Below are 17565 nucleotides of genomic sequence, written 5' to 3' on the forward strand. Positions count from 1 at the left end.
CATGTTTGCTAACCAACTTAGGTAGCATGGAATAGGCGTGTGATGTTAGCATGCCAATGAGAGTTCTACTTCTGTTAGGACTCATGCTATCTTTATTGCTTTCCTAATTATGTTTGTATTAGGAATCATAGTTTTGTCTACGTTCTTAAAACGATGGATTTTACATGATTCAAAAGTCTAAAGAGTCTAGGACTTAGCGATTTGTCCTAAGCCTATTAGGGTTAGCATGTTTAATTCCTAATAGGATTAGCATGCATAAACTAGTATAAATATCTATGTATTCAATTATTTTGATAGTGAAATTAATAAAGTTTTCATGACTTTTCAATTAAAACTTCAGTGTGTAAACACAATTCTCTTGATTTCTTGCGGCTTTGCCTTTATGGTTTCAAAATCCTTAGATTTATTCATTGTGATGACCTTTCCTTTATCATTGATTAGACTAAGAACTATCTTGTTCTTTGTTCTTGATTGTTGTTCGAACCTAAACTGTTTGCTATACATACTTCCACACTTTGTTGCTTAATCTTGATAGATTAAATACATCAGGTTGAGGGCTTAAAGCATAATTTACTAAGCATCTCTAAGTTTAGTGATAAAGGCAATATAGTAAAGTTTAATAACGAGTCCCGTGCTGTTAGCAATGAAAGTACATGAACCAAGATCCTTGAAGGGAGAAGGAAAGGAAACACCTAAATGGTTGATCTCAACCTTGTTCCTAGGAACAGTCGCACATGCTTAAACGTGACCGAAGAAGATCCTCTATTATGGCACAAACGTTGCGGTCATGCTAGCAACCCTACTACATAAACTAAATGGGAAAGACATAGTAGTTGGTTTACCAACGATTAAGTTCTTAAAACATGGTGTTTATGATCCATGTGTAAAAGGAAAGTAAGTGAGATCGTCTTTTAAGTACAAGAAACTAGTAAGCACACAAAGTCCATTATGACTCATTCATATGGACTTATGTGGCCATGTACGCATCCATAGTCGATCATGTAAGAGATATGTGTTTGTTATTGTGGATGATTTCTTAAGATACCGTTTGGTTATCTTTCTTTATAGCAAAGATGAGACTTTTAATGAATTTCTAACGTTTGCTAAAAAGGTTCAATGAACTAGTAGTTTTAAATTAAAACATCAAAGATCTGACCATGGAAAGGAGTTTGCAGCACGAAAGGGTTAGACCATAATTGCTTAGCTCTAAGAATACCACAACAGAATGGTGTGGTAGAGAGGAAAAACCAAACCCTGGAGGATATGGAAAGAACAATGTTAATAGCAAGCGATCTTCCGAAGAATTTTTGGCTGAAGCAGTAAATACATCATGCTACATCATCAATTTAATCATGCTAAGGCCAATTACATTGAAGACACCATATGACCTACCTATAGGAAGAAAACCCAGTATTTCTTATTTTCGATTAATAATGGAAAGGACAACTTAGGGAAGTTTGATGCTAGAAGTGATGACGTTGTATTTCTAGGACATGCCTCAAGTAGTAAAACTTATTGGGTTTACAATCAACGAACAATGTGTGTAGAGGAAAATGTCCATATAATATTTGATGAAGCTAACTCCTTGCAAGAATATAATCATGAAGATGATTTTGAAACTGGTTTAACTCGCTCTGAAGAGCCTAATCATTATGATGAGGGACTGACCTCTGCAAGAAAAGAGAAGAAGCAAGTTCCTGATGCAAAGAACCCTGTGCGTGATCCCTCCCCCCCCCCCCCCCCCGAGGTATAAGCAATAGGAGGAACTCACGAAGATATAGTTACCCATGAACCAGAAGAAGATCAAATGACTCAATCACCTCAAGAAACTCAAGAAGCAACTACGAGATTTGATCCAAAACCTTGGAAACACCAAAATTCTCATTTATGACTTTAAATTAATTAAAAGTTATATTGAAAAAGGAACTCCAACGAGATCTCAAATAAAGAATTTTTGTGCTTTTCATGCTTTCTTATCTATGATAGAACCTAAGGATCATATATGATGGTGACACAACCCCATCATTGAACATCAACAAAGATCATGCCCTCATTGAAGCTATGTTATAGTACAAGTCTTTTTCCATGGTTCAATCAAGTGAATTTGAGGCTGTTGCATACATAACTTAGTGTGTCGAGTGTCGAATGTATTTCTTTTATTTTCCTTTGTTGTGTTGTTAGTTTGTTCCTTGTTAGTTTACTTCAATTAATCCTTGTATTAGTTTGTGTGAGTTGTAATTTCAATTCCCTAAAATGTACTCCTAAGTGTCATTGAGTTGTAATGATATTTAGTTAAGTACAAGAAGTCCTAGTATCAAAAAGAGTGTGCAAGTGTGCGCATAAGAGTCCTAGTGCAAGTCTTAGAGTGGTGCACATCGAGTTGTTTAGTTGTTCACGTCAAGTTGTTAGAGTTAGTTGCTATAATAAAGCAAGTTGTGCGCATCAAGGAGTGATGGAAGAGTGCCGTTGCTAGCTACAACTTTGAAGCTTGTGGTTGGCGTGAAATTAGGAGAGGAAAGCCATGGCGCACATTCTTAGCCCTCAACATCACGACTAGAAGAGTGTAGTTAGTTACACAAAATAAGGACTCCTTATTTTTATACGTGGTCCAAGGACATCCACCATCCCTTCATGTCCTAAAGCCATATTCAAGCACCATGAAGACATGACCACCCATGTCGTTTATCCATGTTCGACACTTAGTGGATTTATTTAGATTTTAATTTATTTTATTTTACTTCTAATAAATCAGAAAACTAGGACATAGACTCTTGTATAAATACTTATGAATTACCAATAAGAAGGACAAAAGTTTTATGCCTAAAAATAACCGAGTTAATCTCATCTTCTTGAATTATTCGTGTTTCTTGGATTTGGAAACTTAGAGTGATTTGCTTATGCTTAATTAGTCCTAACTAGACTAATTTATGATCTTAGGAACTTTAATTAACTAAGGTGGTGTAACTGTATGATAGGGATGGGAGATGGTCTACAAGACAGTGTGGGTCACTATTAGCAAGATTGTGCTAGCCACTGTTCAGGAGTCCTAGCTCGGTTAGCATTCGTAAGTAGTGTCCTAGTTATGTTAGGACACTATGTATTTTGTTTGCTTTATAAGTCTCTATTTTAGGTATTTAAGTGATGAAGGGATCCTATTATATTTAGGAGTCGGATCCTTGTCATTGAGTCTTGTTAGGAGTCTAAAGAAACTAGGATATGACAATTCTTATCTTAGTCGTTGATAAGATTTATCTTATACAAGGATAAACTTTATCTTAAAAGTATGCTAGAGTTTTAGGAAAAAATGATTCTAATAATCCAACCTTTGGGCCGTTCGCTCAAAATAATCCAACCTTTTGATTATTATTTAATAATCCAACCTTTTAGGAAAATTCGCAAACAAAGCATCGTGACCTGTTGAAACAGGTAGGTGACCATTAGAATAGGTTAATTGCACACGTGTCTTGTCCCGATTTGTTATGATCTAATTAATCAATGTTAATCTTAATTAAAATTGTTGTAGCCTAAAAATCAACGGCTGCCCTGGTGACGCGTGGCGCTATCTCAGCCCTACATGTGGCATATGTTTAGGCCAAGGAAAGTACAAAGGCCTGCAAGTTCTATGGGCTAAAGTACACCTTCCTGAGGAAAAGGTGTACTGAAAAGCTCCCTAATGGCCCTAAAATTGTACTTAGGCCCACTGAAGTAAAGCCTGTTATTCCTAAAAGGTAAAATGTACTAACCAATCAGCGCTTGCCACGTGTCCTGATATTATTGTTTAGCCAATCAGATGCTCCCAAATTAGGGTGACATCAAGGTACAACAGTCATTTCAAACAGTATAAATAGTCCTTGATTTCAGGGTGAAAGGTACGTTTTTCAAGGCATAGTACTGTTACTCTGTCATAAATTCTTCTCTCACTCTCTACTTTCTCTCTCTAAAAGTTCCTTTACATCCCTGATATCTGACTTAAGCATCGGAGGGGGAAATACCACCCAAACCTCCAGGGTGGGTCCCTTTTTTGCAGGTTGCTGGTCAGAAGTTTGCACCGGGATTCGAGCTAATCATTGTTGCACAAGTCTCCAGTTTTAGAACCTATCTTTGGGAGTTGTGATATTTAATTACTAGTTTTGCACTACGTAACAAAAATAACCAAACAACACCCCACCACCACTGCCACTCCCAACAATCTCCATTTCACCCCACCACCACCACTGCCAACAACCCCCCACCACCATCACAGAACCGAAGTACCAACCACCATTGCCCACCGCAGTACTGCCAACCGCATTTCACCCACACTGCCAACAACCCCCATTTCACCCACACCACCACCACTGCCAACAACCCCCATTTCACCCACACCACCACCACTGCCAATAACCCCCATATCACCCCACCCCAAAAAGCACCACCACCACCATAAGCAAGAAGAAGAGAGAGAGAGATTCGAAGGGGGGGAGGCGCTGCTGCGGGATTCGAAGGGGGAGGAGGGGGAGTGGGAGGGGATTCGAAGGGGATGCGGGGAAGAGGGAGGGGGAGGGAGGGAGGATTCGTAGTAGGATGTGGGGGAGCGGGAGGGGGAGGGGGATTCGAAGGGGGATGCGGCGGAGAGAGAAGGGGAGGCGCTGCTATGGAGGAGGGGGCTGGTGGGGGTGCTCAAAGTGGGGGTAGGGGAGGGCAGGGGAGGGGGCGGGGTGCTCACAGTGGGGGTCGGGAAGGGCGGTGGAGGGGAGGGGATGCTAACAGTGGGGGTCGGAGGGGAGGGGGTTGAGGGAGGGCAAGGGAGGGGGGTTCCTGGTGAAGTGATGAGTAAAGGACTAAAGGGTGGTAAGGGGGAGGAAGAGAGATAGGGAGGGAGGGGTTAAAGAAGAAAAAACAAAAAAGAAATATGGAAAAATAAATTTACAACTTTAACAGGTTACCGATTTTATGAATCATTATGAGCAGATACAACTAAAAGGTTGGATTATCAAATAATAATCAAAAGGTTGGATTATTTTGAGCGAATGGCCCAAAGGTTGGATTATTAGAATCAAATTTTCCAAAGTTTTATTGTTTATCTTCTTAGTTTGTGTTTATCTTATTATTTGTGATAGGATTTAAAGTATGCTAGGGTTTGTGTTAGGCATGTACATATAGTACACGAGCTTCATTAATAAAAATAAGATTTTGAGTTTATAAAGTAAAGTGTTAAGCTTGTTGTGCTTGTATAGAACTGAGAGTTCAAATACACAAACTTTGTGTCATCTTGGAGTCGAGACTCACAAGAGAACCTCTTAAACTACGATTTAAGAGCCTACCCCTTTTATTGTTATTGTTGTTCGTCCATAAGTTCATAAAAACACCAAAAGAGTTCGAACCGCCAAAAAAAATCACATCAAGTGGTATCAGAGTAAGGTGCATTGCGACGCCGCATGAGGGCGCGTCTGGTGGTCAAATCATGAATTTTTGGTTATGTGGAAAGCTAACATACAGGGCTACGTCATGTCAAAATTTCCGCCTAATACGATCTGTAACAAAGCCACAGAAATCTCAAACTTTTGACGAAAATTCCTGGCAGATTGTTATGGGGTCCGATATGGAAAAGTTGGATGCTTTGCTTCAATGACTTGAAAAGAACGAGGCTAAGAGTGATTACTATGCCAAACACATAATGCAACTTCATGGGGATATTGAGAAACTCATTGTGGAGAGGGGAGAACGCCACGACAGGAGTGAATTGATCAAGCTTGGAGACCATCCAGAGTTTAATGAATTGAGAGATCCCCAAGCCTATTTCGATTGGGAGAGAAGGATAGAAAGGATGTTTGATCACAAGGACATGGATGAGTTGTAACGGTTTTCTCATGCTATTTTAAGGCTTACAGATTATGCCTCCGATTGGTATGATTCCTTTCAAGTTCAAAGAGTGCGAGAAGGGAAAGAAAAGATCGAAACTTGGACTGAATTAAAGCTGAAGATGAGGAAACGATTTGTTCCCAAGTCTTATAAACGAGAACACTATCGTAGACTAAATTCCTTTCAGCAATATCACTGTTCCATTGAAGAGTATGTGACTGAGTTTGAGAAGCTTTACCTTGCGTGTGGATGCAAGGAGGAGGAAGAACAAAAGATGGCAAAGTTGTTGAGTGGGAGATGGTCTACAAGACAGTGTGCGTCACTGTTAGCAAGACTGTGCTAGCCACTGTCCAGGAGTCCTAGTTCTATTAGGATTCATACGTAGTGTCCTAGTTCTGTTAGGAGACTATGTATTTCATTTGCTTTATAAGTCTCTATTTTAGGTATTTAAGTGATGAAGGGTAACTATTATATTTAGGAATCTATTGAGTCTTGTTAGGAGTCTAAAGAAACTAGGATATTGCAATTCTTATCTTAGTCGTGGATAAGATTTATCTTATACATGGATAAACTTTATCTTACAAGTATGCTAGAGTTTTATTGTTTATCTTCTTAGTCTGTGTTTATCTTATTAGTTGTGATAGGATTTAAAGTATGCTAGGGTTTGTGTTAGGCGTATATATATAGTACACGAGCTTCATTAATAAAAATAAGATTTTGAGTTGTAAATTAAAGTGGTAAGCTTGTTATGTTTGCATAGAACTAAGAGTTCAAATACACAAACTGCGACTTTGTGTGATCTTGGAGTTGAGACTCACAAGAGAACCTCTTAAACCGCGATTTAAGAGCCTATTCCTTTTATTGTTATTGTTGTTCGTCCATCAGTTCATAGAAACACAAAAAGAGTTCAAACCGCCAACAAAAATCACATCACTGTATCCTTAGGATATTAAAGCTAGCTACATTATCATCAAATAACTAGTTCGAATTGCATTGCTTCCCTAGTGTTTATTCTTTGTTCGAAACTGAGCTTGTATACTTCGAGTGTTGCTCCAAGTCTACAACAATATAGAAGCACTAAAAGAGGCTGATTGGATAAATGTGATGCAAGAAGAACTGAATAATGCCAAAGAACCAGAAAGTTAACAGTCTTAAATGGGTCTTTAAGAACAAGCTTGATGAGCATGGAAAAGTGGTAAGGAACAAGGCAGACTTGTAGCCAAAAGGTAAAATCAACAAGAAGGTATTGATTTCGATGAAACCTTTGCTCCTGTTGCTAGGATATAAGCAATTAGAATTTTGATTGCATTTGTTGCATTCATGGGATTCAAGTTGTACTAAATGGATGTAAAATGTGCATTTTTAAATGAAGTTTTACTTGAAGACGTCTATGTGGAACAACCTCATGGATATGAGAATCATGATCTTCTAAATTAGGCCTATAAGTTTGATAAATCTTTTTATGGGTTGAAACAAGCTCCTAGAACTTGATATGGAAGGATGTCAAAATTCTTACTTTCACATGATTTCATAAGAGGTAAAATTCGGAGAAAAACAAAGAAAAATTCCCGTGAGCTTCTCCACGACCTCACCGCGGGCGCGACCGCCTTCCGCGGTCGCGGTGCTTTCCTCCGCGGTTCCGGACCCCTGAGGAATCGACTTTTCGTCTTCCCCTGTTTTGCTGATTAAAAAGAACATTTCGTCTTTTGTGTGGTGAGTTCGTTTTTTTTTTCATCTGTATTTAGAGAGAACAATTCAAATAAAAATTGTAATCCTTTATATTATGGAGAGCTAATCTCCCATATTGGTGTATTAATCAAATCAACCATTTTAATCAACTTGTGAGTTCAATTCTTCCTTTAAATTGCTTGAATGTTGATGATTCTTCATGTTCTTCATGTTTGATTGTTTTTGTGCTTAAGTTAACTTGATCAATTACTTTTTCTTATTACAATCTCTACTATCTAGATAATTGCCTGCTTTGAGATTATCTAGGGTTTGTAGTTTATGCCCAATTATCGCACGCTCGTGGATGATTGAGGATAAGAAGAATCATCATATAATTTCGCATTCGATTGCTTGTGTGAATGCTAGATTACCCTATTGGAATCTCCCTAGTTGTTATCTAATTGCTTAGTTAGACCTAGAACGCTCGGGCTAGGTTGTTACGCCATTAAGGGTCAGATTAGAGCGCTCGCTTAGTCTTACCACTACGTTAGGGGAGATTGAATCATATGATTCACAATAGGGCGTTTAAGTAACTTAGGTGTTGAATTGTTCAATGATCAAGGGTTGAATTGTTTGTAAAGATTGATTGCCAAGTTCTCGTTTATTATTTGATTTTCCTTGTTTATGTTTTATTTGTTTCAATTTCATTCCTTAAACCCCCCCCATTATTACCATAGCACACGCCTTGTCAAACCAAACCTACCTTCTCTGTGGATTCGAACCTTACTCCATTATACTAGTTTTGTAGGTTGTATTGATTTATTTGCCGTTAGCCGATACGACTTAGGCTCGCCAAATTTGGCGCCGTTGCGGGGAAGGCAGCGTGTTTGGGTTGTTATTTGTGTGTTTGTTTCTGATTTTTGGTGTGTGAACCTTCTATGGTTCACACCCGTTCTACATCAAGGACTTTGTTTTTTGATTCAGAGATCGAAAGGACACTCTATTGGTTGAGAAAGGAAATTCAGGATCACTTACGTGAGTTGCCTTATCATATTGGTATTGAGGAAGAAGAGATGCCACCAAGAGTTGATCTGACATTGAGGGAGCTTTCCGTTCCTAATCTGGACCAGGCACCATTGGCCATCCAATATCCGGAGTTTGTGGAGAATGTTAATTTTGAGTTAAAGTCGGGTCTTGTTCATTTACTGCCAAGCTTCCATGGTTTAAACGGGAGGATCCAATCAAACATCTTGCGGAATTCATGTGTTTGTACTAGTATGCAGCCAAGGGGTGTTACGGAGATCAAATCAAACTGCGAGGCCTTTCCTTTTTCATTGAAGGATAAGGCTAATGATTGGTTCTATCATTTGAGCCCCAACAGTATCAACACATGGAGGGGGATGAAGCAAGCTTTCTTGGAGAAGTTCTTTCCTTCAAGCAAGTTGAATGAGCTTAAGAGGCCATTAAACATTGAGCAAGGATTATGATGAGATCCTTTATGACTACTGAGAGAGGTTTAACAGGCTCGTTGCTTGTTGTCCCTACCATGGTTTTGCCGAGAAAGATCTTGTATTGTACTTAGTTGGTGGGCTTCTTCCTGATGAGAGAAGGATGGTGAATGCTGCTTGTGGGGATAACATTGATAACAAGACCCACAACAAGCCATGGAGCTCATAAGTGAGTTTGCTGGAGTTCCCGCACTTATTCTAAGAGGAATGCCACCCAGGGTGTTAAAGCGGCAAGTTCTAAATCATCTTTGGAGTCAGAGGTGTCCGGCCTTAAGGGCATGTTCCGACAATTTTTGGTGAATGGCAATCAACAACAAGTGAAGGATTGTGGTATTTGTTCCAACACCGGCCATCCGACCGATTCTTGTCCGACTTTGCAAGAGGAAACCCGAGAGGTGAATGTGTGGATATCAAGGACAAAGGAAGTATGATCCATTCTCAAACTCTTACAATCCCGGATGGAGAGATCATCCGCCTTTAGTTACAAGCAAGGGAATCCAACTCCAAGGAAATAGAATTTTCAACAAGGAATCACCCTCCTCCTTACATGGCACCATATCAAGCTCAAGGGAAATCCTCTAGCTCCAACTCAATGTCCACGAGGATATGATCAAGGCCTTGGCTCAAAATGTGACTACTATGCAGTCCAACATGGTGCAATTTCAACAGGAGACAAGGTCTAGCATTCACAATTTGGAAACACAAGTGGCCAAATGTCTAGTGTCGTGAGTAAACTTGAGTCCCAAAGTTCGGGGAAGCTACCATCTCAAACCGAAGTGAATCCCAAGAGGAATGTGAGTGACATGACTTTGCGGAGTGGCAAAGAGTTGGTTGATCAAGAGCCCGGCAAGAGCAAGGTTGAGGAGGAGATTGTAACCAAGGAAGAGGAGGTGGAGGTTCTAGTCCCATCAATAGAAAATGAAAAATTGGTGAATCCTAGCTCTCAGCAAGAGGTAAAATCTTTTTCGGATTTCAAACCGGTACCCCCATTCCCCGAAGCATTAAAGGACAATCGTAAGCTTGAATCTTCTAAGGATATTTATGAAACATTTAGTCAATGTGTTGTAAATATTCCTTTGTTGTACACTATTATAATAATGATAAGATTAGGGTTTTTCTATCTATGGTGACAAAGCGATAGCGTAGGGTGTAAGCTAGCTACTGCCGACCACCGATGGGACGCCGGAAAAAACCCCAACTTTCTTCACACTCTGAGATAAGAAAGGAAACACCAGTTCATAAAAGTAGTGAGCCAAATAAGGTTACTCAGAATCTTCAGGGAAATGGAACAGTAACTAAGGGAAATACTGGCCATTCCCTCACCTGCGATGCAAACTACGATTGATGCCATTAATGAAGCTTTTAAAGCTCATAGAAATACACCAGAGACGGTGGTAAAGGAGAAGAATCCAGTAGTACCTGCAGGCTTGGTTAGTAATGAGGTTGAAGAGGTCGTGTTAAACTCAAATGTTTCACCACCAGTTCGAGGTAGTATTGAGATGCAGGGAAAGGTAGCTTTGGAGAATACAAAGAATCCAGATGAAGTGAGTGAAGGTGAACCCAATAACAGAAATGAAGGGAATGGAGTTACGGAGAAGATTCTACCTGCTACAAAATGGGCAGAGGTTGCTGCTGGCAAATCTCTTACATCTAAAGGAGTATATCTCAAGTTCATTCCTCCGATGGTTAAAGAAGGTAAGAAAGTGGCTAAACTGAATGAAATAGAAGTTGGTAAGTTGACAGAAACTTGGTCTACTGCTGTAATTCTTTATGTTGTGGGTCGGACTCCTTCTATTGGGACTCTCACTAGATTTATTGAGCAGCAATGGAATCATGTGGGTAAACCCAGGAGTTTTCTTCATGACAAAGGGTACTTTATCATTATATTTGCTCCGGTTGATGATAGAAATGAGATCTTATATGCTGGGCCTCACATGATTAATAGTAGACCCATGATTATTAAGGCTTGGTTCCCTGATTTTGATTTTCAAGCTGAAGTTTTAAGGGTAGTTCCATTGTGGGTTAGATTGTATAATCTACCTCTTAACTACTGGGGGGCTGAGTCCCTAAGCAGGATTGGTAGCATGATTGGGGTCCCTCTTTTTGCTGATGAATGCACAACTCATCAACAGAGGATCACTTTTGGAAGGATGCTTATTGAAGTTGATGTTACTAAAGAGCTAACTAAATCAGTGACCATAGAAGATGGTTCTGGGAGAATCATTGAGAAAAAAGTTCATTTTGAGTGGGCTCCTGCCTATTGTTCAAAATGCAATACCATATGCCATGATTGTCTCAAGAAGACGGCTATTACAGGGAAAGAAGGGACTAAACCTATTCAGAAATGGGTTCCTAAGGCTATGCAGCCTAGCATGCCTACAAATCCTGTGACTATAGGGAAGCTGAGGTTGATGTTATGCAGTCAAAGGAGAATGCCATGGTGAATAAGGAGGTAGGTGAGACAGCCCTTGCTGATGCTGCTCATATTAGAGAGAATGATGATATGAATAGTGAGGCAAAGAGGAGGGATGGAGAGATTCCTAGGAATGAACCACAAGGTCCAATCTAGAATATAGTTACCAGAGGCCAGAAGGGCAAATATGTGTTAGAGACTGTCAGACCTGGGGTAGTGATTCACAATGTGGATGATGCTGGGAGTAGCTCATTCACACTTACTACAGGGTAATGATTATTTGCTCTTGGAATGTTAGGGGGTTAAATAGCCCTCTAAAGTTATGAGAAATAAAGAAGTTCATGAGACAACAGCATGTGTCTATCATGGCCTTACTAGAAACTAGAGTTAAGAGTCATAATAAAGATAGAATTGTGAAGAAACTGGGCAATACTTGGAGATGGGAGCACAATTTCGAAGCTTCCAACAGGGGAAGAATCTAGATTGCTTGGAGCCCTTCTAATTTATCATTCCAAATTCTTCTAAAAAATGTGCAATTGATACACTGTAGGATTGAGGATAAGCAAACAGGAGATCAGTGGTTCCTTACAATTGACTATGGTTTGCATATAGTGGAGGATAGGAAGAGCCTTTGGGGGGATATTGACACTCTTGGTCGTAATATTCATGAGCCCTGGTGTATCATGGGGGACTTCAATGCTATCCTCTCTTCTGGTGACAGAGAAAATGGAGCTCCAGTTACTAATTATGAAATCCAGGACTTGAATCAACTCCTGGATTCTTTTGACCTCACTGAAATGAAGTCATGTGGGCACTTTTTTTCATGGCTGGTCTAATAAAGGAAATGGAGATACTAGAATCAGTAGTAGAATAGATAGGGCCCTAGTTAATTCCTATTGGATAACTAAGTACCCTCATGTGGTGGTGGATTATATGAACCCTGGGTTGTCAGACCACTCTCCTTTACTGTTTCAGTGTCATCACAGGATCCAGACAAAGGGTAAACCTTTTAAATTTTATAACTACATGATTGAACATGATGAGTTCCTCTAGGTTGTTAGAGATCAATGGCAATTACAGGAAGAGAAGAAGGTAGGATGAAGAAGTCCTATAGTAGAAACTGGATTACTGGGAACAAGTTCTTAGAGGAACATAAAATGTCCTATAATAGGTAGTAAAAGATAGAGTCTTTTGGTCTATTATAGTAAAGAGTGTTTGAGTCAAAATCCCTTGTGGCACTAGTACAAAGTTGGTCTTAGGTAACATGTATGAGGTAACACTTTTCAAAATTCAAGTTTCTCGAATATATATGTAACACCTTGGTAACACTTAATCAATATGTAACAATCTAACACATTTTTATAAGTAACATTTTGAAGTAACACTTTTTCAATTAAGTAACATTTTGATGTAACACTTTCAGATAGGTAACACCTTTAGGTAACACGTAATAACCTTCTTTTTTAAAAGTGTTTATTAAATGCTAATTATATTTATTCAGTTAATTATGTTTTAGATTTTCTTATTTTATTTGGGTTAGAATGTGAATTTTTATTTTATGTATTTGTGATATATTTATTTATTCAAATTTATGAGTTGTTATTATATTTATTATCTATATCTATACTAATATATTAAAAGGCGTTCCTAAACAAGGAACGGTGCCATGTGGCGCTCTCCATACTAAAGTAGTAACCACTAGACCAAGTATTATTTCGTGTTAAAATCTTAAAGTATAATATTAATAAATGAATTTTTTTCTTACTTGGGACATAACCCGAATCTAATAACTAGTAATTAAATTATTTTGGGTTTTAGTTATTGTGTGGTATTTAACCAAATAGGAAAATGAAATCGGATTTCCTGCTTGCCTTTAGCCCATTTGTCGGTTTTGTTTTAAAACCATAAACCCGTCTTCATTTATCAAACCTCCTCGTCGTATCTCACCCAAAACCCCCACTCCTCGTGGCTTCTCTCTCTCACATGAAAACCTCAATCCTCCTTCCTCTCTCTCTCTCCTCGTATCTCACGCTCTCCTCCCCCTGTCTGGTGTTGCCGCCTTTTGCTTGCGGTGATTCTGCCTCTGTGAACCTTGTGCCGCCATTGTTGTTGTTGATGTTTCCCCTGCTTTTCTCTCTCCTCTGTTCGTGTTCTACAACGCGTTGTTGCTGCTGCTCTGCTCCCTTTCTCTGCCGGTGCTGATTGGTGCCGATGTCGTCGCCATAACTGTTGTCCCAACCCTTTATGTCGGCGCCATAATTTTTTGTCGTCGCTGTTGATGGTGCTGTTCACTCTCTTCATGTCGCTGCTGCTTCTGCCTCAATTTCCCTCCTCTTGCTGCTGTTCTGTCAGTTGGTGGCTGGTGCGGTGCGCGAACAGCGGTGCGGTGGTGCGACGTTTTGCACCCTAAATCTGAAATCACATCTTTCTCTCTCCTACTAGTCAAGTTCCCCAATTTCAGTAATTGCGAAGATATACAGATTTGAAGCTATCTTGCTTTTACTCAATGGTCCTTATCTTGAGAATGGTATAATTTCTTCTCCTAATTCTTAGTTTTTTCTGTTCACAGGTTGAATTTTTGTGATTGAACTACATTTTGAATTTTTTGTTGTGTGATTTCAATTTGTGTGACCTATTGGAAATTCTAAAATTTCAATTGCTTGGTTAGCTTTTTATTTTCTTTGTTGCCTAAATTTTCTTACTTCTTTTTTCATGTAAGTTTAGTTGTTCATTTATAGAATGGACTTAGGAATGATCTATGAATTTGTGGGATTTAAAGTTTAAATTATTATTTTGTTGCTTTTAATTTGTGAGTTCACTTAAACCAAACTCCAATGTATATAGGACAAGGGAAGGTTGAAAGTGTTTTGGATCATTGGAACACCTTGGTTCTGATATTTTAAATCATATGGATCATTCTAGGTTCCTGCAGATAATTAGAATTGGATATAGTAGCACATACTTGAGTTTTCCTTATATCACATAAACAATAGTAGGAAGATATTGGTAGTAAAGATAAGACCTTAATTTTCGATAAACGTATGCGATAGCTTTGTTACATATACGTATACTTTGAGGGTGTATTGTCAATTGGTGGTGCATCTTTGTTCTCAACAATATATAAGCTCATCTTAACCTTGTTTTTTTGTTCCTAATGGTCTAGCAGATTTTAGTATCATTCCACCACCAATGGTGGAACCATTGAACTACTTACCTGCAGGTTAGTTGCATTTGTTAGTGTATCGACCATTCTGGCTTGATTTTTTTTTTTTTTGCTTTAATCTCATGGTTAGATGTTCTTCATAGTGGTTGGTGCTTTCAACTCTATGCTCCAATAACTTTAGCGCATAGCCATGATGTCACAAAGTACCCTTTTGAAAGGAACTTTTTAATTGGTGTTTATTTTATTCTTAACATGCAGGAAGAAAGCAAAAAGAAAAATCTAAGCGGTACCAAGTAAAAAGATAGGCACATTATGGGTTCTATGAGCTTTGCAAGGAAGGAACATGAATTGGTAAATTAATTACAATGAATAATAATCACTTTGTTTTATTTTTTTCTTATCATCCCTTAGTAAGATCATGTAACTTATATGTATCTTGAATTCTTTTATATTATTTCCATGTTAGCAACAACAAGATAATGAGAAGAAATGACCATCCCAAGCACAGTTGTACAAAGAATCTCAAAAGAGGAAAGTGGACAAAATATACAAAACGGCTTACGAGCCTATTATATATAATGTTGTAAGTTTGGCTGCCTTTACATTTATTTAGGTTAAGTTTTTCTATCGCAACTTCAATTTGGTAGATATTTATAGTGCTTCCATTATTTCTAATGTAAGATAAGATGGAGGAAGGTCATTATGACGTAATGAAGATTGATTTGTTTTTCTTTTTACAACAAGTATATCATAACTAGTCCTCTATCATATAAGATTTTGAAAACTCTTATTCTTTTGTTCATATTGCAGGATGATGAAGATAGCGGATTAGAGTTCCAAGTAGGCATGATGCTTCGGGAAACATGCATGCATGGGTAGAGCGATGAAATTGGAGACGAAAGAATGAAATGACCATACGATTGATTTAGGTTTATTTTTGGAGTTATATATATCATGACTGGATTTTCATATAAATTATATGTGTTTTGAACACAATAGTACATTCTTAATTGATGAATACTACTTTTATGGCTCATTCTTTACAATAACCGTCGAGTTTTTGTACTCATTTATGTTATAGTATTATTTCATTATTTCCTATTCGTTATTACGTTTATAAGTTTTAGTATTATAATAACTGTGTATAAGTCGATGAATTTAAAAATGTTACTATAAGACAAGTGAAATAGAAGTGTTATATAAAAATTTACAAGTAACACTACAAAAATGTTACATTAGTAAAATAAAAGTGCTACATTATTAGAGAATTTTAAGTAACACTTCAGAAAGTGAAACATTAACATTGGAAAGTATTACCTTAGAGAATAGGTAGCATCGACAGATGTTTCACTTATAAAAGTGTTACCTATTGTCTAGAGTAACACCTTTAGGGCATTAGGTAACACTTTTGGGGTGATACTTTAGGGCAATTATGTACTAGTGTGGTCAAGGTTTTTCTTTCTATTAAGCCTTGGAAGTTAATAATGTAAAAATCTTGTGTGTTTGTCTCTTTCGTATCTATAGATTAATTTATTCTGCAATATAATTTAAAAAATTTTCCTCAACTACAATTCAACCCCTTGTAGTTGGTCTAATGTTCATATTAGAATAACAATAAAAACTCTGAGTGTTGGTGGTTTCATTTTGTTATATTTACATATGGTTAACTAACATGAGATGCATTGCTTTCTGAGTTTTACATTCTACAGTCATTTTCGATAGGTAGACAGGTAGTATAATTTTCTAACATAAGTACTTACTATGAACATACGTTCTGGACTTCTAGTTCTTGTTTAAAACAAAAATAGTTCAGGAACTTTTTCAACGAACAAGAGTGGATTAGGTGTCCACATAATATACTGAAACTATTACATGTCCATAAGAAGTAAAATATAGTAAGGAAGAAATTCGTTGGGCATGCAGATTAGGTAGCAACGAATATATTGTTGCCTTTGTTGGAGTAAGTATACTTGAAAGGACATCTAATATTCTAATTATAGATGACCCTTAATACTTTGCCCAAATTAAAATTCTTGAAGAAGCTGATTACCTGATGGCATGATGCTAGCAAACATCATATTCTGTTCTGCTGTTTGTTTGGCCGCGCTAACTGTTCTGCTATTGTCTCTCCTATCACCAGTTCCTTACAAAGAGCATGAGACCGACTTGCAGAAGCCTTTGGTTGCATTATCTTTGTACATTAAGCAACCAAGAACTATGAACCGTAACAAGAATGGTGATACAGATTCTTCTATGGCAGCCTTGACCTTCCACCGAATGCTCACAGAGGGACCTGAGAGCACTTCGACAATTGTAGGAAGAGCGCAAGGTTTCATAATACCGGTAGAGCAGTTTGCGCATTCAGCTTTCAACATAATTCATCTGACATTCAACACAGCTAATTACTCGGGGAGCTTAAGTATTCAAGCAAAGCAATTGGAACACAAGAAGATCGAAGAGCTTAGAGTGGTTGGTGGTACTGGCTCTTTTGCATTTGCACGCGGCAAGGCTGTTTTTGTAGAGGCCGATCAGGAATTATCTGGTGTTGATACACCGATTTATCAAGTAAACCTACAACTTGCATTTCCCAGGCAATTGCAATCTATACGGGTATAAAGGGTTTAGTGATCAACTAGGATTAGTTTCACATGTATTATGCTTGCAGTATTCAACTTATAACTACTGTATCATGTACTAGAATGTTTGCCCTGAATTTGTCTGTTATCATTGTCGTATAAGGCTTCGTTTTTCGCTTTCTACTGCCTTGCAATGGTTTTGTCTCGATTTAGGAGACTGCCTTCGAATCTTCATTTTTCTATGGGTAGCCAAATACACAGGCTGCGTAGTATCACATATGCATTCTTATGATGCCATGTAATTTGTCAATAGCGCTGCTAATGTCTTGGAAGACATCACAAAAAAGTCGTAGAAGTATAAAATTAATCAAGAAAAGTACTTATTAAATATATATT

The 17565-nt window shown here is 38.1% G+C and overlaps 1 protein-coding gene across 1 annotated transcript; it reads left to right on the plus strand.

Annotated features, from left to right (window-relative positions):
* Positions 1 to 16549: 16549 nt before the first annotated feature.
* Positions 16550 to 17321, plus strand: LOC104899366 (pterocarpan synthase 1). Its single transcript, XM_010686545.3, has one exon. It carries the CDS (start codon positions 16652 to 16654, stop codon positions 17207 to 17209), a length of 558 nt encoding a protein of 185 aa, XP_010684847.1. The 5' UTR covers positions 16550 to 16651; the 3' UTR covers positions 17210 to 17321.
* Positions 17322 to 17565: the final 244 nt, after the last annotated feature.

The sequence above is a fragment of the Beta vulgaris genome, chromosome 1 (assembly GCF_026745355.1).
Source record: "Beta vulgaris subsp. vulgaris cultivar EL10 chromosome 1, EL10.2, whole genome shotgun sequence".
NCBI lineage: Eukaryota > Viridiplantae > Streptophyta > Magnoliopsida > Caryophyllales > Amaranthaceae > Beta > Beta vulgaris.